Source organism: Rhinatrema bivittatum, chromosome 7 (genome assembly GCF_901001135.1).
Source record: "Rhinatrema bivittatum chromosome 7, aRhiBiv1.1, whole genome shotgun sequence".
NCBI lineage: Eukaryota > Metazoa > Chordata > Amphibia > Gymnophiona > Rhinatrematidae > Rhinatrema > Rhinatrema bivittatum.
In genome coordinates this window covers 201,020,042-201,046,060 of record NC_042621.1, presented here as the reverse complement: position 1 = coordinate 201,046,060, position 26,019 = coordinate 201,020,042, and the positions used below count along the sequence as shown (strand labels likewise).

The 26,019-nt window shown below is 45.1% G+C and overlaps 1 protein-coding gene across 2 annotated transcripts in view; it reads right to left on the bottom strand.

Annotated features, from left to right (window-relative positions):
• Positions 1-26,019, bottom strand: part of ANK3 (ankyrin 3) — a 1,160,209-nt gene that overhangs the window by 480,800 nt on the left and 653,390 nt on the right. For both annotated transcript variants that reach the window (XM_029609754.1, XM_029609755.1), the window contains 2 exons: positions 25,607-25,705; positions 24,602-24,700 (listed from right to left, as the gene is read on the bottom strand). In XM_029609754.1, coding sequence (XP_029465614.1) covers positions 24,602-24,700; positions 25,607-25,705 — 198 coding nt within the window. The remainder of the gene's footprint in view (positions 1-24,601; positions 24,701-25,606; positions 25,706-26,019) is intronic.

Here is a 26,019-nt window from a genome sequence, read left to right as displayed (position 1 = left end):
CTCCTGCCCTCTGCGCCAGCGGTTGACGCAGCTCTGGGCTCAGGGAAACCTCCTCAATTGGCGACATCGATGCTCCCAAGTCGGTTCACACACAAGGATCCTCGGTCCCTGGATTCGGTGCTGGCGTGGACATGATTTGGTGATCTCCAATTGTACAGGAGAAAAGGGAGGTGGTTCGGAAGGGTATACCTGAACCTTTCCCTTGCATTTCACTGGCATTTCAGGTAATTTACAAAGAGAAAATCAGAGAGCAGCGCTCACCAGCGTCCAGCTATGCCGCCATCTTGGCTCCTCCCCCTTAACCACATCAAAACTCTAATAATATTATTTTTAAAAAGCTGATGAATAAAAAATCAAATTAAAAACTCATATACAAGTTTTTAAAAAATATCCCAAACACCAAAAACATATTTCAAAACAGCAGACAGAGCAAATAACATCTGAAAAATAAAACTAAAAAGAATTTTAAAATTTCACGTTCTCTATACTTGGGAACTTTGGATTTCCAGTCATCCTGGGATTGTCATGGAGTAGTGGGAGTGGGATACACAAACTTTCTCCTCTCTTTCTTACACACAAACACACACATACACAGTCCTTTACTAACACACATACACACCAATACAAATTCAAACACACACACATACACGCTCCCTCTCAAGACAAACCCGCAGAAGTCTCCAGGTCTTCTTTGGTTGGCATCTACCAGCAGCCCCAGGCCCTCATCTTCATTTCAGCTGCTGGAAGGTTGGGATCCACCTGCAGCCCATTCTCTCTCTCTCTCTCTCACACACACACACACAAAATCCAAGCAACTCCCATTCTCTAAGAACATAAGAAATTGCCATGCTGGGTCAGACCAAGGGTCCATCAAGCCCAGCATCCTGTTTCCAACAGTGGCCAAAACCAGACCACAAGAACCTGGCAATTACCCAAACACTAAGAAGAACCCATGCTACTGATGCAATTAATAGCAGTGGCTATTCCCTAAGTATAATTGATTAATAGCCATTAATGGACTTCTCCTCCAAGAACTTATCCAAACCTTTTTTGAACCCAGCTACACTAACTGCACTAACCACATCCTCTGGCAACAAATTTGAGAGCTTTATTGTGTGTTGAGTGAAAACGAATTTTCTCCGATTAGTCTTAAATGTGCTACTTGCTAACTTCATGGAATGTCCCCTAGTCCTTCTATTATTCGAAAGTGTAAATAACCGAGTCACATCTACTCGTTCAAGACCTCTCATGATCTTAAAGACCTCTATCATATCCCCCCTCAGCCGTCTCTTCTCCAAGCTGAACAGCCCTAACCTCTTCAGCCTTTCCTCATAGGGGAGCTGTTCCATCCCCTTTATCATTTTGGTTGCCCTTCTCTGTACCTTCTCCATCGCAACTATATCTTTTTTGAGATGCGGCGACCAGAATTGTACACAGTATTCAAGGTGCGGTCTCACCATGGAGCGATACAGAGGCATTATGACATTTTCCGTTCTATTAACCATTCCCTTCCTAATAATTCCTAACATTCTATTTGCTTTTTTGACTGCTGCAGCACACTGAGCTGACGATTTTAAAGTATTATCCACTATGATGCCTAGATCTTTTTCCTGGGTGGTAGCTCCTAATATGGAACCTAACATCGCATAACTACAGCAAGGGTTATTTTTCCCTATATGCAATACCTTGCACTTGTCCACATTAAATTTCATCTGCCATTTGGATGCCCAATCTTCCAGTCTTGCAAGGTCCTCCTGTAATGTATCACAGTCTGCTTGTGATTTAACTACTCTGAATAATTTTGTATCATCCGCAAATTTGATAACCTCACTCGTCGTATTCATTTCCAGATCATTTAAATATATATATTAAAAAGCACCGGTCCAAGTACAGATCCCTGAGGCACTCTACTGTTTACCCTTTTCCACTGAGAAAATTGAGCATTTAATCCCACTCTCTGTTTCCTGTCTTTTAGCCAGTTTGTAATCCACAAAAGGACATTGTGTTACGGCTGTGGCTGCTGTGCTACCGCCTCACCACCAGGGGTCCCTCTAGTGCTGGCTTTCCTGACAGGCCCAGTCCATCTCCTATGTCCACTCTATGCTCTGGGTGTGCCCTCTTAACCCTGCCTGACAGTTGCCTCGGTGCTTCGGCATCGAGCTCACCTGGGCTCCCTGCTCTAGCCTGCCTTGCGCGGCCTTCGGGCCTACCCTTGCCTTGCCTTGCGCGGCCTTCGGGCCTATCCTTGCCTTGCCTTGCCTTGCCTTGCGCGGCCTTCGGGCCTATCCTTGCCTTGCCTTGCCTTGCGTGGCCTTCGGGCCTATCCTTGCCTTGCCTTGCCTTGCGTGGCCTTCGGGCCTATCCTTGCCTTGCCTTGCCTTGCGCGGCCTTCGGGCCTATCCTTGCCTTGTCTTGCCTTGCGTGGCCTTCGGGCCTTTCCTTTCCTTGCCTTGCCTTGTGCGGCCTTTTGGCCTTCTTCCTTGATTTCCATACCTGGCCTACGGGCCTTCCGTGTGTGTGTGTGTGGCCTACGGGCCTTCTGACCTGCCTTGCCCCGCTATTGGTGTGTGGCCTACGGGCCTTCCATGTGTGTGTGTGTGGCCTACGGGCCTTCTGACCTGCCTTGCCCCGCTATTGGTGTGTGGCCTACGGGCCTTCCGTGTGTGTGTGTGTGGCCTACGGGCCTTCTGACCTGCCTTGCCCCGCTATTGGTGTGTGGCCTACGGGCCTTCCGTGTGTGTGTGTGTGGCCTACGGGCCTTCTGACCTGCCTTGCCCTGCTATTGGTGTGTGGCCTACGGGCCTTCCATGTGTGTGTGTGTGGCCTACGGGCCTTCTGACCTGCCTTGCCCCGCTATTGGTGTGTGGCCTACGGGCCTTCCGTGTGTGTGTGTGTGGCCTACGGGCCTTCTGACCTGCCTTGCCCCGCTATTGGTGTGTGGCCTACGGGCCCTCCGTGTGTGTGTGTGGGTGGCCTACGGGCCTTCTGACCTGCCCTGCCCTGCTTACTGTGCCCTGACCCAGCCTGGACCCAGACACTGCTGACTGCCGCCTGCCCTGACCCAGCCTGTACTTGACACTGCCACTAGCCGCCTGCCCTGACCCAGCCTGTACTTAGACACTGCCACTTGCCGCCTGCCCTGACCCAGCCTGAACCCAGACTCTGATTCTTGCTGCCTGTCCTGACCCAGCCTGGTACCTGACTCTGTTCGAGCTTCCTGTCTCTCTCTACCTGGAGCCACCCTGCTGGGTGGTGTGCACGACTCCTGTCCGGAGTCCAAGCGTAACAGTATGCCGAAGCCATCACATTTTCCAGGGGAAGAGATAGGTCTGTGTCTTGCCGGTGAGTCAACTTTTCACTAATTCAAGATGCCTCCTTCTTTAAAGTTTTATACCTGCAATTCCTGTCAAACTTTGAACTATCCTAGCTATCAGAACTGTCTAGCCTGTGAACTTGTTGGTCAGGAACACTGGTCATGCAATAACTGCAACAAGAAAAATGTTTCTGTCTATCAGGAGTGTTTGAACTGTCTGGCTCCTAAACCAGGGTGGTGGAAATGCTCCTGTCTCCCGTGTTTGTTACCTCCAGGCAAACCCTGCCCCTGTTGTTCTGCTCTAGGACCAGCTGTGCAATTAGAAAAAGCTATCAGCTCTCCTAACCAGTATTCTGTTTCTGGCTCAACTAAAACAGACATTTTTGCTGGCAGTTTGTGGGTAGAAAAACCCAGGACTTACCTGGCCAAGAAGGCTTCTGTGAGACCAGTGCTAGAGCCTCGGGAACAAGTTTCTCTACAACGGAGAGAGCTGATTAACTCTAGCAGGGCTCAGCTTCCCACAGCTGCCAAGTGGACACTAACGAGCACCTTCCCTAGACGTCCTAGAACTGCCTGTGCCTTCTCTAAACTGCTCCTCCAGAAACAAAATCAGGAGCATCAGACTTTGGCTCGAGGTATCAAGCCCACGGCAGTACAATCTGTGTCTTCCATGCACACTACCTTTAACCATGCTACTCTGCCATCTGAACCTGCTGCACTACCCCGAGAAGAGCCTGAGTCTGCTGAACCGGTCCTGCTGCCGTCCTCGGAGGGGTCCGCACCAGCCCTGCTGACAGACTTTCTAACTCTGCCATCTGAGCCTGCCGAACCGGCCCTGCTGCCGTCTTCAGAGGGGTCCGAACCAGTCCTACTGACAGACTTCCTGAGTCAGCCATCGGAGTCTGCTGAACTGGTCCTGCTGCCACCCCGGGAGGGGTCCATACCGGTCCTGCTGCCACCCCTGGAGGGGTCCATACCGGCCCTGCTGACGCCCCGAGAGGGGTCCGAGCCTGCTTCATCGCCCCGAGAGGGGTTCGAGCCTGCTTCATCGCCCCGAGAGGGGTCCGAGCCTGTTACAACGCCCCGAGAGGGGTCCGAGCCTGCTTCATCGCCCCGAGAGGGGTCCGAGCCTGCTTCATCGCCCCGAGAGGGGTCCGAGCCTGCTACAACGCCCCGAGAGGGGTCCGAGCCTGCTACAATGCCCCGAGAGGGGTCCGAGCCTGCTTCATCGCCCCGAGAGGGGCCCGAGCCTGCTACAACGCCCCGAGAGGGGTCCGAGCCTGCTACAATGCCCCGAGAGGGGTCCGAGCCTGCTTCATCGCCCCGAGAGGGGTTCGAGCCTGTTACAACGCCCCGAGAGGGGTCCGAGCCTGCTTCATCGCCCCGAGAGGGGTCCGAGCCTACTTCATCGCCCCGAGAGGGGTCCGAGCCTGCTACAACGCCCCGAGAGGGGTCCGAGCCTGCTACAATGCCCCGAGAGGGGTCCGAGCCTGCTTCATCGCCCCGAGAGGGGTTCGAGCCTGCTTCATCGCCCCGAGAGGGGTCCGAGCCTGCTACAACGCCCCGAGAGGGGTCCGAGCCTGCTACAATGCCCCGAGAGGGGTCCGAGCCTGCTTCATCGCCCCGAGAGGGGTCCGAGCCTGCTACAACGCCCCGAGAGGGGTTCGAGCCTGCTACGATTGCCCGAGTAGGATCCGAGCCTGCTGTACTGGCCCAGCTGCCGCCCCTGGAGGGGCCTGTACCGGTCTTAATGCCGACCTTGGAAGGGTCCGGACCGGTCCTACTATCGCCTCAGGAGGGGTTACGGACTATTTCTCTGCCCCAGGTGGGGTTTGTGTTCCCCTTGTCACCCCAGGAGGGGTTATGGAAATCTGCACCGCCTCTGCTGCCCCAGGTTGGGGTTGTGTCTGCCTTATCACCCCAGGTGGGGTTATGGACTGCCTTATTTCCTCGGGAAGGAGTTGACCCTGCCGCATCACCCCCGGAGTGGTCTCCCGTTATTCTTGATTACCTCCTGCACAGATGGGATCCAGGAGGAGGGGGAGGCCTTGAGGGGGGGGTACTGTTACGGCTGTGGCTGCTGTGCTACCGCCTCACCACCAGGGGTCCCTCTAGTGCTGGCTTTCCTGACAGGCCCAGTCCATCTCCTATGTCCACTCTATGCTCTGGGTGTGCCCTCTTAACCCTGCCTGACAGTTGCCTCGGTGCTTCGGCATCGAGCTCACCTGGGCTCCCTGCTCTAGCCTGCCTTGCGCGGCCTTCGGGCCTACCCTTGCCTTGCCTTGCGCGGCCTTCGGGCCTATCCTTGCCTTGCCTTGCCTTGCCTTGCGCGGCCTTCGGGCCTATCCTTGCCTTGCCTTGCCTTGCGTGGCCTTCGGGCCTATCCTTGCCTTGCCTTGCCTTGCGTGGCCTTCGGGCCTATCCTTGCCTTGCCTTGCCTTGCGCGGCCTTCGGGCCTATCCTTGCCTTGTCTTGCCTTGCGTGGCCTTCGGGCCTTTCCTTTCCTTGCCTTGCCTTGTGCGGCCTTTTGGCCTTCTTCCTTGATTTCCATACCTGGCCTACGGGCCTTCCGTGTGTGTGTGTGTGGCCTACGGGCCTTCTGACCTGCCTTGCCCCGCTATTGGTGTGTGGCCTACGGGCCTTCCATGTGTGTGTGTGTGGCCTACGGGCCTTCTGACCTGCCTTGCCCCGCTATTGGTGTGTGGCCTACGGGCCTTCCGTGTGTGTGTGTGTGGCCTACGGGCCTTCTGACCTGCCTTGCCCCGCTATTGGTGTGTGGCCTACGGGCCTTCCGTGTGTGTGTGTGTGGCCTACGGGCCTTCTGACCTGCCTTGCCCCGCTATTGGTGTGTGGCCTACGGGCCTTCCATGTGTGTGTGTGTGGCCTACGGGCCTTCTGACCTGCCTTGCCCCGCTATTGGTGTGTGGCCTACGGGCCTTCCGTGTGTGTGTGTGTGGCCTACGGGCCTTCTGACCTGCCTTGCCCCGCTATTGGTGTGTGGCCTACGGGCCCTCCGTGTGTGTGTGTGGGTGGCCTACGGGCCTTCTGACCTGCCCTGCCCTGCTTACTGTGCCCTGACCCAGCCTGGACCCAGACACTGCTGACTGCCGCCTGCCCTGACCCAGCCTGTACTTGACACTGCCACTAGCCGCCTGCCCTGACCCAGCCTGTACTTAGACACTGCCACTTGCCGCCTGCCCTGACCCAGCCTGAACCCAGACTCTGATTCTTGCTGCCTGTCCTGACCCAGCCTGGTACCTGACTCTGTTCGAGCTTCCTGTCTCTCTCTACCTGGAGCCACCCTGCTGGGTGGTGTGCACGACTCCTGTCCGGAGCCCAAGCGTAACACATTGCCTCCTATCAGATGACTTTTTAGTTTTCGTAGAAACCTCTCATGAGGGACTTTGTCAAATGCCTTCTGAAAATCCAAATACACTACATCTACCGGTTCACCTTTATCCACATGTTTATTAACACCTTCAAAAAAATGAAGCAGATTTGTTAGGCAAGACTTCCTTGGGTAAATCCATGTTGAATGTGTTCCATTAAATCATGTCTTTCTATATCCTCTATGATTTTGATCTTGAGAATAGTTTCCACTATTTTTCCCGGCACTGAAGTCAGGCTCACTGGTCTGTAGTTACCCGGATCGCCCCTGGAGACTTTTTTAAATATTGGGGTTACATTGGCCACCCTCCAGTCTTCAGGTACAATGGATGATTTTAATGATAGGTTACAAATTTTAACTAATAGATCAGACATTTCATTTTTTAGTTCCTTCAGAACCCTAGGATGCATACCATCCGGTCCAGGTGATTTGCTACTCTTTAGTTTGTCAATCTGGCCTACTACATCTTCCAGGTTCACAGTGATTTTGTTCAGTTTATTTGACTCATCACCCCTGAAAACCATCTCTGGAACTGGTATCTCCCCAACATCCTCATTAGTAAACACGGAGGCAAAGAATTCATTTAGTCTTTCTGCCATGGCCTTATCTTCCCTAAGAGCCCCTTTAACCCCTCTGTCATCTGATGGTCCAACCGACTCCCTCACAGGTTTCTTGCTTTGGTTATATTTTAAAAAGTTTTTATTATGAGTTTTTGCCTCTATGGCCAATTTCATTTCAAATTCTCTCTTCGCCTGTCTTATCAATGTTTTACACTTACCTTGACAATGCTTATGTTTTATCCTATTTTCTTCAGATGGATCCTTCTTCCAATTTTTGAAGGATTTTTTTTGGCTAAAATAGCCTCTTTCACCTCACCTTTCCTTCCACCTTTCTTAATGCGTGGAATACATATGGACTGCGCCTCAAGGATTGTATTTTTAAACAATGTCCAAGCCTGTTGAACACTTTTAACCTTTGCTGCTGCACCTTTCAGTTTTTTTTCTATTTTCCTCATTTTATCAAAATTTCCCTTTTAAAAATTTAGTGTTAGAGCTGCAGATTTACTTATTGTCCCTTTCCAGTTATTAGTTTAAATTTGATCATGTTATGATCACTGTTGCCAAGTGGCCCCACCACCGTTACTTCTCTCACCAAATCTTGCATTCCACTAAGAATTAAATCTAAAATAGTTCCCTCTCTTGTTGGTTCCTGAACCAATTGCTCCATGAAGCAATCATTTATTACATCCAGGAACTTTATATCTCCAGCAAGTCCTGATGTTACATTTACCCAGTCAAAATTGGGGTAATTGAAATCTCCCATTATTATTGCACTGCCAAATTGGTTTGCTTCCCTGATTTCTCTTAGCATTTCATTATCTGTCTGACCATTTTGTCCAGGTGGACGGTAGTATACTCCTATCACTATACTCTTACCCAACACACATGGGATTTCTACCCATATATCATTGACAAACAACATATCTGAAATTGTAAAAAAATCCTTTTACAAAATTTATATGCTCAAGCAATTAAAACCATTACTTCTCCCAAATGATTTCCGTCTGATCACTCAAACCCTCGTCTTGTCTTCATTAGACTATTGCAACGCTTTATACCTTGGCCTACCTCAATCAACAATTCATCCACTTCAATTAATTCAAAACGCGACTGCCCGTATGTTATATAATATCCGTCGAAGTGAACATATTTCTCCAATTTTACAACAACTACATTGGCTTCCAGTATCATACCGTATAACATACAAAATCTTATCCACTATACACAATCTGATCTATAGCAATGACTCAATCTGGCTATGTTCTCTGCTACAAATTTATAAACCTTCCAGACAATTACGCTCTTTTGACAAATGTTTATTAGAAATTCCTAATGTAAAATCTGTAAGTTTATCTCTGATTCGTAAACGTGCTTTTTCAGTTGCAGGTCCAACTTTATGGAACGCTTTACCTGACTATATCCGACTAACTTCTAACCATAGAGAGTTTAAAAAAATCGCTGAAAACTTACTTATTTATTCAAGCTTTCTAAACTACAATAATTTGCATAATATCATGTTTTTTAATTAACCTTTAACAATTGTTTGTATTTTTAAATTATGTATGTTTTGACCATGTGTAAACCGCCTAGACGGATATATACTTATCCATTGTGCGGTATATAAAAACTTTTAAAGAAATAAATAAATAAATATATTGCGAAAGCTTTCGTCACAGCAATGTCAGCCATGGGTTTCAAACAACAAATCAATAAACCCACTCACAAAGCGGGCCACACACTGGATCTTCTATTTACTAACTCCGGCATCTCACAAATCAAACAACCAGAGTGCAATCAAATCCCATGGTCAGACCACTCAATAATCTCAACCACTCTTTCACTATTACAACTGGACTCCAAGCAGACCGCCAGTCCAACATTCATCTACAGGAAACCCTGCGCCTCAGAGTACCTCACCAAGCTCCCAGCCCCGGAACTCTCGCATATTGACATCACCACGCCCAACACAGCCCTCCAATCCTGGTCCAAAATAATGGAATCAGTAGCCAACATACTATGTCCTCTGACAACAAAAAAGCTTAAACAAAATGCATCCAAAAGACAACCCTGGTTTAACGATGAGCTGCGAAAACTCAAACATCTACTTCGGCAGAAAGAAAGAAAATGGCATAAAGCTCCCTCTCCTTCATCACTATCCGATTACAAACGTTCTCTCCACTTATACAAAAACATGACCTTAAAAACCAAAAGAGACTACTATGTCAGCAAGATCCACCACCTCATCTTCGACTCTAAAGCTCTTTTCACCTACGTCTCCAGTCTCACTAAAGCTATCACTCCAGATATCCCAACCGAATTATCCCAGACGAAAGCAGATGAACTGGCTCTTCACTTCAGTAAAAAAATCTCCGACCTCCTCAAACAACTGCCACCAAACAAGGACACATCCAATAGTACATATCTTCTCCCACCTAAACGCCTTCGAACCCATCACCATTTCAGAGATTCAATCGGTTCTGAAGAAAATGAAACTGTCAACACACCCGTTTGATCAAATCCCATCCAAATTACTTCTAATCCCGGATACTATATCGAAATCTCTAGCTGACATCATAAATTGCTCCCTGTCCCAGGGTATCTATCCAGATGACCTCAAAACGGCTTCAATCAAACCACTCCTAAAAAAACCCAACTTAAATGTGAACGACCCCAACAATTACCGCCCCATCTCCAATCTTCCGTTTTTAGCTAAAGTCATGGAAAAACTAGTAAACACCCAATTATCAAATTACATCGAGGATCACCAAATCCTCTCCCCGAATCAATATGGATTTCGCAAAGAATCAAGCACCGAAACACTTCTTCTTCTATCCCTCACGGACTTCCTACTCTATGGCATAGATAAAGGTCACGCTTACCTATTAATCCTCCTCGACCTTTCGGCTGCCTTCGATACAGTCAACCACCACTTCCTCATAAAACAACTAGTGAAAGGCACAGCACTGACCTGGTTCAAAACCTTCTTAGACAAAAGAGGATACAAAGTCAAAATTCATAACAAAGAATCACATTACTTTCCTTCCTCTCAAGGGGTGCCACAGGGCTCCTCCCTCTCACCCACGCTCTTCAATGTTTACTTGCTCCCTCTATGCTTACTACTAACGAAACTAAAACTGAAACACTTCTTTTTGCAGACAACGTCCAGATCGTGATCCCAGTAAAAGAATCCATCTCTAAAACACTAGAGTTCTGGAACAGCTGCCTAACAGAAATCAACCACCTTCTCACCAATCTAAACCTAATTCTTAATGCCTCGAAAACGGAATTTCTACTTATTTCCCCGGAAAACAACAACACCCTCTCAAAGCCACCATCTCTCCTTCAAACCTCTCACGTAAGAGACCTAGGAGCCATCATGGACAACTGTCTCAACTTAAAATCATTCATCAACCTAACCACCAAAGATTGCTTTCACAAACTACACATCCTAAAAAGAATAAAACTTTTATTCCATTCACAGGACTTCAGAACAATTCTTCAAGCAATAATCTTCTCCAAATTAGATTATTGTAACTCGCTACTATTAGGTCTACCAGCTTCTCACACCAAACTTCTACAAATGGTGCAGAATACAGCTGCCAGAATCCTGACGAACTCTAGGAGAATGGACCACATTACCCCAATCCTCAAGGACCTTCACTGGTTACCGATCCATTACAGAATCATTTACAAATCCACACCACTATCTACAAAGTCATTCACCAACAAACCCGGATCAACCTACAAATTCCCTTCAAAAAACACACATCCATCAGACCCATCAGAGAAACCCACAAAGAATCTCTTCAGGTGCCTCACGCAAAAACCATTCATCATAAGTCTCTCAGTGCCAGAGCATTTTCAACCGCAGGTCCACCATTTTGGAACTCCATTCCAGCGGACCTGAGACAAGAACCCTGCCTTCCAACATTTAGAAAAAGGCTGAAAACTTGGCTTTTTAAAAAAGCCTTTCCAATCCCTGACTGAGACCTACACTAGACATCTTAACCTTGTAAATAAGTTGCTGTAAGTTAAATCCCCCCTATTCTCACATCCAATTCCCAGTTATTTATTTCCCTGTTTTATTGTAACTGTCACTATCCTTACTATAATCTTGTTACAGTTGTTTGAGTTATCTCCTATCTTGCACACTTTGTTAATTGTAAACCGGTTTGATGTGATCCTTATCATGAAAGCTGGTATAGTAAAAATAATAAATAAATAAAATAAAAATAAATATAGATTCTACTGAGCATTTACTCTCTTGTAGGATCTTTATCCTGTTGGACTCTATACCCTCCCGGACATAAAGTGCCACACCACCACCAAGTTGATCCTCCCTATCATTGCGATATAATTTGTACCCTGATATAGCACTGTCCCATTGGTTATCCTCCTTCCACCAAGTCTCTGTGATGCCAATTATGTCAATCTCATCATTTGCTGCTATACACTCTAACTCTCCCATCTTACTTCTTAGACTTCTGGCATTGGCATACAAACATTTCAAAGTGTGGTTTTTGCTTGTTTTAACAACCTGCTTTTCAGTTGTTTGGGATAATTTGGAAATCATTAGCTTTGGTGATTTTTTACATACAGAGATATGAACTATGTTTGCTTTTAATGGAACCTCTCTGTTGGGATGCCCTAACTCTCCTGTTTCATTAGTATCCTTCAAGGATACATTTCTCCAAACCATGCACTGCTGAGTGACTGTCGGCTTTCCCCCTTGTTCTAGTTTAAAAGCTGCTCTATCTCCTTTTTGAAAGTTAGTGCCAGCAGCTTGGTTCCACTCTGGTTAAGGTGGAGCCCATCCTTTCGGAAAAGTCTCCCCTTTCCCCAAAAGTTTCCCCAGTTCCTTACAAAGCTGACTCCCTCTTCCCTGCACCATCATCTCATCCACGCATTGAAACTCTGGAGCTCTGCCTGCCTCTGGGGACCTGCACGTGGAACAAGAAGCATTTCAGAGAATGCCACCCTGGAGGTTCTGGATTTCAGCTTCCTACCTAAAATCCTAAATTTGGCTTCCAGAACCTCTCTCCCACATTTTCCTATGTCGTTGGTGCCCACATGTACCATGACAGCCGGCTCCTCCCCAGCACTGTCTATAATCCTATCTAGGTGATGCGTGAGGTCTGCCACCTTCGCACCAGGCAGGCAAGTTACCAGGCGGTCCTCACGTCCACCAGCCACCCTGCTATCTACATTTCTAATAATTGAATCACCAACTATGATGGCCGGCCTAACCCTTCCCTCCTGGGCAATAGCCCTGGGAGATTTGTCCTCAGTGCGAGAGGACAATACATCACCTGGAGAGCAGGTCCTTGCTACAGGATCACTTCCTGCTACACCAGGGTGATGTTCTCCTACTGGGAGACCTTTCTGATCCAAAGCAGCACTGGGGCTGCCAGAATGGATTTTGGACTTGGCTACTATGTCCCTGAAGGTGTCGTCAATGTACTTCTCTGTCTCCCTCGGCTCCTCCAAGTCTGCTACTCTTTCTCTTTGTCTCTCTCTCTCACACACCCCCCCCCCCCCCCCCCAGACAAGTTCCCGTTTACACCCACACACCCCAGGCAGTCTCCCATTCACATCCACCCAAATCCCAGGCAGGCTCCCATTCTCATACATGCTTCCCTGCTCATCCCAGGAAGGCTCCCATGCATGCATGTGCACGCATGCACACACACACACACGCACACCCCAGGCCTGCTCCCATTCACATACACACCTTTCCCAGGCAAGTTCCCATTCACACACCCATCCCATGCAGCCTCCCATTCACATACCCACTCATCCCATGCATTCTCCCATTCACACACACACACACACCCATCACAGGAAGTCTCCCATTCACACACCCACTCAATTCCAGGCAGCCTCCCATTCACTCACTCACACATGCAGACCAAGAAGCCAGGGTCCATGGGTCATTCCTCCTCCACTGCTGCTGCTTCCAGGCTGTTCCTTCTGTGTGGAGAAAATCCATTCTGCAGCTCCTCTTCCTGTGCTGGCCCAGAGGTAATTCTACACTCGCGGTGATAACACTTCCTGTATTCTCTTCTTGCGAGAATAAAGGAAGTTCTAGGAACTGCCAAACGGGCTTCCTCTGCTGTGGCCTCCTGCTTCTGCTGCCAGTGGTTTCGGGTCCACCAACGGAACCATGGGCCTCCTCTTCTTCTGCCACCAGTGGGATTGGGTCCACTGGTAGCACCATGGGCCTCCTCCTCTTCCACCAGTTGCACCACGGACTTCTCCTCTTCCACCAGTTGCACCACGGACTTCCTTCTTCTACCGATGGTGAGACTGGGTTCATCAGTAGCACCACGGACCTCATACTGCTGCCAGTGGGATTGAGTCCACTGGCGGCAGCATGGGCTTCTCCCTCTCCTGATGCTGCCCCACCGGGTGTGCCACCCTGTGCAATTGCACGGTTTGCACACCCGATGGCGCGGAGCCTATCCCTCATAATTAGAGGAGGTCTCATTACATTGACCTCACTTAAGAGCTTAACCCTGAAGACACAGACATAAGAAATTTAACATATTATTCAGATTTGCTTACTCAATTACAACACATAAAAAGAATCTAAGAGATTGATATACAGCAGCACGATGAACCAACAATTTACCCGGCTAAACTTAGCCGGATAAATTGTCACAGATATTAAGTGGAGTGCTACCAATTAGGTACTTCACTGACTATAGATGAATAAAGTCCTAGCATGAAAGGGACCTTACAAAACATCCTAGTCATCAAAGTATTTGTCTTTGGAGAAATTCCAAAGTATGTCATGTAACCTCTACAGGTAGGTTATGGTGTTATGACAAAGATTTCTTGAGAGGTTTTGGGATATTTCTTTAAGTGATGTTAAGAAGAAGAACCAGTAGGAGAAGCTTCCTTGTGTCAATATAAGGAGGTGTTCAGAGCAGGAAATGGGCTTTTTTTACGTCTTAGTCTTTGGACCTGGGACTTGAAACCAGGGTGAGGTACCCTCTCTCACTTTCCCTGTAGCCAACTGTCCAGTTCTTGGAAGACCTCCATGCTCTCACTGCTAGATACTTGGGAAGTGCCAACAAGCTACCTGAGAGGAATCATGGAATACACAGATGTTGGGAATCTATTCCTTAACCTGGGAAGAAGCTGAATGGGGATTTGTGAGTACTGAATACTATCTCCTGAGAGGACAAATAAACAATAATGTTTGTAACTGTAGCTCCTTCCCATTAGCTCTTTGGATGGAGGTTCACAAGGCGGGCCTCGGACCATGCAAGGCCCTATGATCTTCTGTGGTTTCTGCATGGGGGGGGGGGGGGAAGGGGGGAAGTCAAGCTTTTCAAGGCCCTTAGGGTTTTGTTCTCTACAAGTGCTTCTACACACCAGTCTAGTCACACAAAAAAAAGCACTTTTCACTCCAGTTCTGTTGTTCAAAAATGAAAATCTTTACTGTAAACTGTTGACAAGAAAACAAAATCTGAAATAGTAACTAATTGACAGTGCACTCCAGTAATGCAAAGTCCAAAAAATGCACAGTCTTTTTTCACATTCTTTTCTCAAACAGGTCAGCTCTTGGGGTAGGTACCCTTCCACCTTGGGCTTTCCCAATACCATTTTGGGTGATAGATGTTCTCCACTCTTCCTTTACCTCTCTCTCTTATCAGAGTCTCTTGCTAATTTACTTGATCAGTAGCAGCTCTGTGGATTTTCCCAGACAGGTCCTAGTCTCCTCTGGCACCTCCCTAGAACACTCATCCAATTTTCTGAAGAATCTCCTTCTTCCTTGGGTCTCCCCAGATTTTCTTCTTGTTTTAGAAATTATTTCCTCAGTATTCTCTGGATTCCCAGGACTTTTCCCTCCTGGAATCCTTCCTTTCAGTAAAGCATGGCTAATCTCTCCTCAGGTGCCAGCACTTCTCCTCCTTTTGATCTGTTCGAATCTTCCCTGTGGACGGATAGGTCCACTGCAATCACTCTGTGAACACAGCACGCCAACAGAACTCCAGATCTTGAAATCCTCTCTTTCCTTTTCCCTATTGCATAACATGGGTACAGTACTTTTATACATCCTCTCAAACTCTCCCAATAGGGAGTGATACACTACCTTAACTCTCCAACACTACACTGACATCACTTTACTGGCAAGGTCTCCAACACACACAGAAGCTGATGCAATAAGGTACGCTAGGATCAACACATATTTTAATCCTCAATTTTGTGCACATATGTAAGTTAGCGCTCTCACACGGAAATTCCATGCTAATGATGGCATTAGCTAGCTATTACCCTCCAATGCAGAAAGGTGTGCTGGTTTACTTTGTGTTTTCTTTAAGGTTGTGCATTTGTTTAAAATAAATGTTACAGCCTAAATGAATAGTCCTATTCATTTCATTTATGAGGACCACAAAACAAATGAGGACCATCCCAAGATTGAAATCTATCCCATTAGTTACATTTGTTTTATCTTCCATTCATTCCTATGGGCTACTGAAGTCTACAAGCCATAGGACTCAATGGGAGAATAGGTGTACTGCTAGTCTGCTGTTAGAAAAATGGTTAGTATTGTAACTAAAGCAGCCAGTCAGCCCTTCCCTGAGGCATAGGAACTAGGGATGTGCATCATGTTTTTGACAAATAAAAATATCGTACGATATTTCCTAATTCATCATGTATCAGGGGTCCCCGAAAATGATAGGAATACCCCATGAAATTTCATGAGGTTTTATCATCATTTTGGGGGGGGGGGGGGGAGAAAGGGCACACAGAACCCCCCAAACCCACCCCAATCCTTCAGATCTAATTATTTACAATCTTCCACCCTCCCAACCCCCCCAAAACTTGCCTAAAGTCCCTGGTGGTCTAGTGGGGGTCCCGGGAGCGATATCCCCCTCTCGGGCTGTCGGCTGCCACTAATGAAAATGGTGCCGATGGCCCTTTGCCCTTACCATGTGACAGGGGCTATCAGTGCCATTGGCCAGCCCCTGTCACATGGTAGGAGCAATGGATGGCCCGCGCCATTTTTTAAGATGGCGCCGGTCGTCCATTGCTCCTACCATGTAACAGGGGCCAGTCAATGGCACAGATAGCCCCTGTCATATGGTAAGGGCAAAGGGCCACCGGCACCATTTTGTTTACTGGCAGCCGACGGCCCGAGAGCAGGAGATTGCTTCCAGGACTCCCACTGGACCACCAGGGACTTTAGGCAAGTTTTGTTTTTTTTTGGGGGGGGGGGGTTGGGAGGGTGGGGGATTGTAAATAATTAAATCTGAAGGATCAGGGTGGGGATTTTTTTTCAGATCGGGACAGCCAAAAAAAACCCAGTCAGAACCGCGGGAAACGAAATTTCCGGCGGTTCTACGAAAATGAAACCGGAAACGATTGCCAGTACGATACACATCTCTAATAGGAACCATCCCTTCCCTATGATTTATGCATGACTTTGCAGCCTTGCCATAGACTGGTGGGCACTGAGCAGGACTTACTGGCAAGGAGACCATAGAGACATCAGTGAAGCACTTCTCTAATTTAGCCTATCACTCCTCTCTGGATTCAGTGTCGCTGATCCTGCAATCTGGGCATGTGCAAGGAGGAATATTGTGCATTTCTTCTGAGACTTTGTTCTAGAAGGAGACTGTATATTGAGCTGAGTGTTTTGCTCTCACATAGTGTTTGTTCCAAAATTTAAAATTTACTTGTTTAATTGTTCTTCAACTTAAATAAAAATATTTTTGGCTGTCTGCTGCTATAATTCTGCTACACTAGTCTCACCCAGTGAGAAAGGAAAGCAGTGCCAGTCAGCCAGCACCAGTGGCAGTTCGATGCTGGGTTTTTTTCTCCCCAGGAGAGGGTGCAGGTGGGGGTCTGTGTGTGGGTGGGAGAGAGTGGGGAGAGTTGCAGCAGACCAGCAGTGCCGGTACAGACTACAGAGTGTTTTTATTTTCTCCGAGTGGGCACTGCTGCTCCATTTCAGTACAGTGAGGTGAGACTGCAGCAAGCAGCATACCAGGCAGGCTGCTAGTGCCAGTGGTTTGTTTTTTTTGTGCAGCCTGTGAGCAGAGCAGTGTCAGCTGTGCACTAGTCTGTGTGTGTGTAGTTCTCCACACTCACACACAGAGTGGTACAGTCAGTGATGTACACACAGTCAGCTTCAGAACAACCTATAAAGAATAAAATCCTGTTATTAATTCCCCAGTAGGCAGTGACAAGTTTCATGATGTCAGGGAAAGGCAGATGCTGAGGGAAAAAAGTTGGCAGAGCAGGCACTAATACAGGGAGTACCGCAACTACATTGAAAAGGGACTTTTTCAAATCTAAAATGGAAAGACAGGCACGCAGCTCCAGCCAGAAGAAATTGAGATTTGGAAAGGATATGCCTTGCCAACACTACCTGTTTCTCTCCCTGTTGTATTGAAGGTGAGGGAAAGGGTGGCAGAGGCAGAGCCATCCAAGCCATAGAGTAGTAGGGCACGGGCAAGAGAGGCAGCAGAAGTGCGACACCCAAAACTAGCAGTGTGCTCTTCCTTTGTTACTGCAATCAAGGTAGTGCAGTCAATATGTGTATCTGATTCTTCTGAAGATAAATTTTCCTGTACAGGATTCTCTGAAGAAGAAATTACAGAGCTATTGGCTGAAGAAAGTTTTGGAGGATTAATTACTAGCATCTTAGCCTCCACTTCAGCAATATTTTCCAGATTTTCCATGCAAGTGGCAAGATGAATGAAAACACCTTGAAGGCCCTTCCTACCACTGTATCTGGTCCTTGTTTTATGTAACTTTTCTGCTTTTTTGCTTCCTCTAATTATAAAAAAAAATTGTTCCTTATTTTATATTTATCTACCCCCTGTTCGATGTAAACCGACCTGATATGGTATTCAACCTTGAAGGTCGGTATAGAAAAATGTTAAATAAATAAATAAATAAATCTGGCTGGCGTAACCAAGATATACCACTCCATGAGTTTGACTACCTGCCATCCCTCTTATACCATCACAGAGGTCTTAGCACTGCTGCTCTGCCTACCTGCAATGTCTATTTTGTATGAGCATGGGAATCTTGGTGCCTCTATGTTGTTTGCTTTTATTAGTTTCTTGGCTGTACTGGGGCATTTGTTTTTCCCTAGAAAAAAAAGGGAAAGTTTAAAAAAAACTTCTCTTCCCCTTGACCTATTGCACAGTTCTTTGTTTTGTTCTAACCTCTCTCAAATGATCCCAGCCTGGTTCCCTCATCCTGTTTTGCTTGCATTGGTATGTTTTGTCCCTGAAACATAAATACCTCCTGCCCAGCTGCCATACCTCTTATACTACCGCAGGAGACTTACTGGCAAATGCCTACCTGCCATACCCTTTATGCCACCACAGGGGACTTCCAGGCATATGCCTACCTACCATGCCCCTTACTCCACCATAGGGGACTTGCTGGCACATGACTATCTGTCATACTCCTAATTCTACCATAGGGAACTTGCTGGCTCATGACCAGCTGCCATATCCCTAATACTACCATATGGGACTTTTTTCCTACCTGCTTTATTCCTAATACTATCATAGCAATAAGAGGAATGGAGGATTGACAGCTAGGCCAGAGAGCCAGGAATCTTCAGGTAGGTTTCTTTGTCACAATGTTTAAAATGTGGTTAAGGCAATATATGAATGGGGCTTTCAGGGTATCCAGTTTTTCCATGAGAGTAGCAATCAGAATGAGGGCATCTTGAAGGCCTTGCTACCACCCTGCCTGCCTGCTATGCCCCTTATACCACTACAAAGATCTGACTGTTACTGCTCTGCCTGCCTGTCATGCCCCTTTATAGTACCACAGAGGTGCAACTGCTCCACCTACTTGCTGCTATGCTTATTATATATGAGCATGGGAGTTTTGATGCCTTTGTGTTGTTTGCTGTTATTAGTTTCTTGGTTGAACTAGGGTGTTAGTTTTTCCCCAGGAAAAAAAAGTGTAATTTAAAAAAAAATTCTGATCTCCCTCCACATATTTTACAGTTCTTTATTTTGTTCTAACCCCTCTAGAATGATCCCAGCCTGGTTCTCTCACCCTGTTTTGGGTGCACTGGGGTATTATGTTCCCACAACAAAAATGTGAAAAAAGATAACAGAAACTGGGTTCTCCTACCATGAACTTGCTGCCTCAAGCCCAGCTGCAATAACCCTAACACCACCATAGGGACTTGGTGCCTCATGCCTAGCTGCCATTCCCCAGAATACCAAGGAAACCATAAAATCTAGAAATTGAAAGTCAGAGTTTAGCTACAGAATATAGGAAAAGCTTTTTAAATAAAGCAACCTTCACTTCTTACCATGAAACTGTTGTTGGTGCCTCTATTAGAGCCTTGGGGTATTCTTCCCATACTAGCTTTCTTCTTGGTTTGTTAATTGTTATACTAGGTGTTTTGGCATCAGAACAAAAATGTGAAAAAAGTAAAAAAAAATACAGGTTTCTGGTTCAACTACTACAGCACCTGTTCTTTATCTTCTACCCCTCCATAGTCCCAGCCTGGTTCTCTCTGTTTGATGGATCATTATACTGGGGGTGGCTTGCCCACAAAATCCATCAATCAGAAGGAAGAAATACAATAACTAGAGAAAAAACGCTCAAGAAAAAACATTTTGATTTTCTGAATGTGATAAACGTTACCGTAGTGAGAGAGAACTCATGCAAAACTAGAAAATCAGGAAACAGCCAGAGTTCAGCTACGGAATATGGGAAAAGCTTTCTAAATACAACAACCCTCACAACTTACCAGGAATACAAATCTATTCTCATTAGAAACCATTTACATGTTCTGAATGTGACAACAGTTTCATTCAGAAAGCCTATTTCACAAGAAAATCAAAATTCCACCCAACACTGCAGCTAGATTAACTTTAGTAGGCAATGTAATAAAAGCTTATGCCAAGAAATTGACACTTATCACAGTTCATTCTCTTGTATTGAGTCTGACAATTGGCAAGTGCTTCAACAGAATGACTGATATCCCCCATGCCACTCTACCTTGCTGCAATACTCCTCATGTTATACCTTATGGGTCTTTATGCCACTCAGCTTTGCTATCATGACCATATTTTATACCTTGAGGTTCTTTTTAACCCTGTATCTTGCTGCCGTACCCCAGACCTTACAACTTGAGGTGATTCTGCCACTCGGGGGGCTGCTATGCACCTCTTATGTTGTTTTGGTGTCTTGATACCACTCTTTATGCTGCTTGCCTAGTTCCTTTATCAGTGCCTTGGGGTTTTTCTGCCGCCATTTCTGCTTCATTCAGTGCCTTAAAAGGCTGATGCCACTTTTGGTGCCACTTTGCCTCTTGTGTTGTCTTCAAGGAGCCATTCCACTGTTCCTGATACCCTCTTTTAGAGCCTTGGGGTGTTCTTCCCACACTAGCTTTGTTGGGAAAACCCCTGACAGTTCTGGTACCCTTTTGCCCCTTTACAGAACCTTAGGCTATTCCGGCCACTTTTGGTGCCAGTTTGCCATAGTCTAGGTACCTTTGAGTTCTTTCCTCCTTTTGATGATTTCTTCCCCAAGATTTCTGAGAATTATTGAGAAAATCCCAATTCTTGAGCCCAAAATAGGCTGCAATGCTTCCCCCATTGACTTTAATGACAAATGAAAAATCAAATTAAACAAATAAACTAATGTATTTTTTTCAATTTGAAATTAATGAAATGAATTTAGGTCTCACAAAATGAATGAATGAACCAAAATTATTTTTTCTCCTACACATCCCTACTTTTCTTAGCACTAGAAACTTAACTCCTAGTCCAATATACAATAAAGTTTCCAGGGCTAATGTTAATCTTTGGGCTGAAAATGGAGTTCCAAAGCTTTCTGCACACAAAGCATGGTTTCCATGCATAAAATATAATTTATGTGCACAAAAAGGTTTTCATGGTGCTGAAAACATTTTTTTGTGTTAATGGCTTATATTTCATGCACAGAAAACATGGCTTATGTGCACAAATCATGTTTTCCATGCATAAAATATAATTTACATGCAAAAAAAATACTTTCTGATCTGTGTGCATTTTTTTAACTCCTGATGCATTAGCACACTATTAGCTTACTGCATCGGAACTTAAACAATAGCAAGTGCATTAAGAAACCATGCGCTGAAATCAGCTTTTTCCATTGTCCCCATAAAGACCATTCAGACCAACTGAAGCCACTGTTGCCATTTTTGCAAGGGGCAGAGATACTTTTACCGTCAAAATTGCCTCCCCACCCCGTCAGAGTACTAAGTGGGAGAAGCTAAATGTAAAAGTGAATTGAAAATTTGAAGGAAGTGTGCTCTGTTGTTTCTGCTGCTACTAATGTGGTATATAATCTTTTCATGCTAAGAAATCAGAGATTTTTCAGAGTTTTACTCTGATTGCTGGAAACCTCAGATTTTGAAAATAAATGTTTTTGTTTCAAGATACCTTCTGTGTGAGACCTCCCTTTATCCCAAGTTAAGGGTTCAAGAGAGGTATCTATCAGACTGTGGAAGACGTTGGGGTGTAGTTAGAGTTATCTCAGTAAAAAAGTGTTTTGCAGTGTTTTCCCTGTCCAGTATAAGCCCATGCCTCTGTGCTAGGTTCACTAAATCATCCGCTCACCCATTTTATTGTTTTGAACCCATAGAGAGACTGGTGCTTAGCTCACAAACAGGTATCAGACACTCCCCCTTATTTTATGTATCCCAACACAGAGGATTGCAATAGATAGCCAGATAAACTTATCCAGATAACCTAAGGACTGCTCTTCAGCATGATCAGACTTAGCCAGATACGTTATCTGAATATTGAAGTTATGCGGAAGATATCTGGCTAATTTAACTCTGTTCCAAAATGCCTCAGAACTCCTCCAACTTAATTCGGCAAACTTTTATCTAGTTAAACAGTTAGTCATATAAATTAGAGGGGTCAGAGTGGTGTGCAGTTTGAAACTCGCAGCTTGGCAATATTCCAAACCTAGCCAAACTAACTGTCTGCACATTGACCTTTAAGAATTATAGGAACTCAAATCTACAATCGGGCCTTGGTGTGAGAAGTGTTTCAGCTGGGACTAGAACCAACAACCTTCTACATGTGGGGAAGCAGCTCTATGAATCAGCCATAGGAAGGTCTTTCTGTTGGTTATTTCGGTTATCTTTCCTGATCTGTAGCTGTTCTTACCCCTACAAAGGTGTCCCCTTAGATCACAAAATGTTCTTAGCTCAATTAGAGTACATCTGCTGTAACCTGCAAAGATTTGGAGTTTGTGTGAAGCCTTCTTGCAAGAATTAAGAATTAAATGCTTCATTCACCCTTACATGCTGCAAACCTATTAACCTGGTTGATTTAAAATATGAACGTTTTTCCTCCAAACTCAGTGTTCTCCTATATATCCTCATTATCTATTCTGGCCATGTAACAATGCAGTTAGGACGACACTGGAGGGCAGATCTTGCAAAGCAGGGTGAAATGCTTTGCTATGCTATAGATTACATGACATTTGAAACACAACTGAAACAAACTGACTCTCACAACCAGAATTTCGTAATTATAATTTACTTATCAGAGCAAATTATATTTAACTCGGAAATTTCCTTTTGTAAGAAGTTCTTACTAAAGTTCAGAATGCAAATGCAATTGTAAGTCTAACCTTACCAATCTGAGGCTAACTACTAAGGAGCATATCCTTACGTTTTTTTAAACTTCTGCATCAGAATCTTTCCAGGATTGCTAGCAGCGATGATAGCAGTTAGCACGATAATGATACTGACTTGCCCCGGTGGCTCTGTGGAAATGTGGGTTCAGTTCCTTGGGCCGATCGGCACGGGGGAAGCTGCAGTATCATCCGCACCCCCTTTGGGGGGGGAGGGGCAGCTGGCGGGAGGCCAGCCATTGTTCCCTGGTGGACATGTACTAGGTAAACTAACACAGGTATCAGGGAATCACAGTCTTTGGCTCACAGCCAAGAGACCGCCACTGCAATGGCTGGGCTAGAGAAGGCTAAAATAAAAGAGGGCAAATGAAGGCTGATTTCCCTTCAACTGGAAACCTAAAAGGAGAAGGAAAATGCTGGGCCAAAAATACAATTTAAAACAAAGAAAGAACACAATAAAGATGATATTAAGTATAGAGAATGGTTAGTGCACTAGGGTAAAATAATTCAAGGTAAAAATCAAAAGTTAGGTCAATGTGGATATAACATCTTAATTTTGAAAAGCTGCACTACCTGGCATTAATTGCAATCATTCTTTAGTTATCTTTTAGAGATCTTGAGGAAGATATTGAAAAGAAAATGACTTGGTAAGGTAGCTGGATAAAGCTTACCTGGGACATTGAACAGCATGGTATTGGTTATGCTGCTGAATATCCTGTCAAAAAGCACTATTTCGCCAGCTAAGTTATACCTGCTCTATGGCTGGTCTATCCAGCTAAGTTGCAATGCCCTGTTACACCTATTGCCTGCCCACTGGATATCCAGTTATTTACTTAGCAAGACAAGTGGCTTATCTCGCTAAGTGGCGGCTGCTCAACATAGCCGGATATTCAGCGGCTGCCACTTAGCTGGATAATTCACTGCTTATCCAGTTACGTTGCGCTGAATATCAGGTTCCATATTTTTAACCCCATTTTATATTCTTCAGAGCATCAGACTAAACGCCCTCTCCCCATGAGCTGTCACAAACAAAACCAGCAGTGAATCCACATTATGTATGTCTGAGTAGTTGTTTTGCAGACCAGATATAGTAAATTCTGTCATTTTTGTCAGTTGGCAATATTCATACACTTTGGACAAGTTTGTTTTCACAGACTTCACAAAACTTCACCAAGAGCCAATGAAATCTTCCAAATTTACAATACTTCTAAGGAGTTGCCAAGACTCACACAGATTAGGATCTGGAGAATATTCACAGGCAGATTTGCGACTATGCGTTATTCTTTGCAATTTGCAAACCCACAACTAGTGAGGTCACAGAGGCCTAAACACTGGGTAACCTGCTGGAGCTCTGACTAGATATCTGTTGGTGCATTTTGTACTCCATTTCATGGCTGCTCTTCCTACGAAAACACATAATGTGATTTGTCTTCTACAAATACATTTCTATGTTCTTGTTTTCTTTTACAAAATATATTGATAGTACCGGAATCCTACTGACTAGAATGTTAGAATATATTGGGAGACCAATAAATACAGCTCCATACCTTTTGCATTTGTCTGCCTACTTGGCATTCCTTCTTGCTGAAAGGGGTAATTACTCATAAATTCCAAACACAAAAGCAAGAGACACATGGAATAAAACTTGGACCACTGCAGTCATTAGTTACTACATTTATGCACTAGGATTTCAAGAGATCGTGTTACCTGAGATTGTGAATTAACATTGGCCCCGTTCTTAACCAGCACTTTCACCACTTCTGCTTGCCCAGCTAGAGACGCGATATGTAATGCTGTATTTCCTTTCTGAAAAAAAGTAGATTTTCAAATTAAGCAATAGTACCAGTAGGAGGGGACATTTCCTGACACAGAGGCGGATGTATTAAAACCATTCTTAAAAAAAACCTGTTTCCACAAATAAGAACACATTTCTGTGCATGGGCATAAATCATTAGGTTTACTAGCAATGTAATAAACTAATGAAATGCACAGTGCACAGGCGATTTAAAACATGTGCTATGAAAAAAAAAAAGTATGCCAAGCATAGTCCAAGGACATAATCCATTAACCTTGCCATTTGTACATAGTATTTAACTTAATTTGTATATTGTCTAACCATTTATTCTTTCCTTTCTCTTCCTTCTTCTCCAAGTTCTGCGACCCTTGTTAATTGTAACTATCTCCTTTGGTCACCACAGTTTTGAGTTTGATGTTTATTAATGCACCCCCGTTTCATGTAAACCAGCAAGATATGTGCTCATGATTGCCGGTATATAAAAACCTTAAATAAATAAATAAATAAATAAATAAATAGTATTTGTGCCTTATGCACAGTGCTGACCTTAATATCTAGGCCCCAAAGTAAAATTAATTTAAAGATATACCCTCCAGCTGACAAAAGTTGAGAGTTCCCTCAGTCCCCAATTCCCCTTCCCAATCCAACACTAAATGAATCCTTCCATCCTCTACAAGCAAAAAAATCTGGAGTCTGCATTCTCTTATACAATCAGAAAACATCTGACTCACTATGTATCCATGCATGTAATAATAAAAATAAACTAATCTCAAGTATGACACACCAAGCTCGCTGTGGTTATCATTTAAGTTAATGAAGAAAGGTGCAACTGAATCCCTCAAGTCCCTTTCAAATGCTGTTAGAGCACTGGGTGCCCAGCACTAGACATTGTAAAAGGTTACTGTTCTGTTACAAACCTTGGTTGATGCATCCACATCAGCGCCTCGCTGTATCAGTTCTGAAACAACTTCAACATGGCCTTCTTTGGAAGCAAGATGGAGAGCGTTCAACCCATTCTGATAAAAAGCAAAGCGAGAGATTTACTAAGGTCATCTAAAGCAGTACATCAAATGATATGGAACCTAAAGTTTTATCTCAGTTACACTGATTGCAAATCACTGTGGTTTCTTAAAAAATAGCATTTTATCTATACATTTTGGGGGCAATTTTACAATTATGGAGGTAATCTTCAAAAGAGTTACATGCATAAAATAGCATATATTGTAGCAATTTTCAAAACCCACTTTATGAGCTTTAAATCTTTTGACAATCCCTTCCTGTGGAGTGAATTTTCAAAGGGTTACACATGTAAAATTAGGAATTTGCAAAA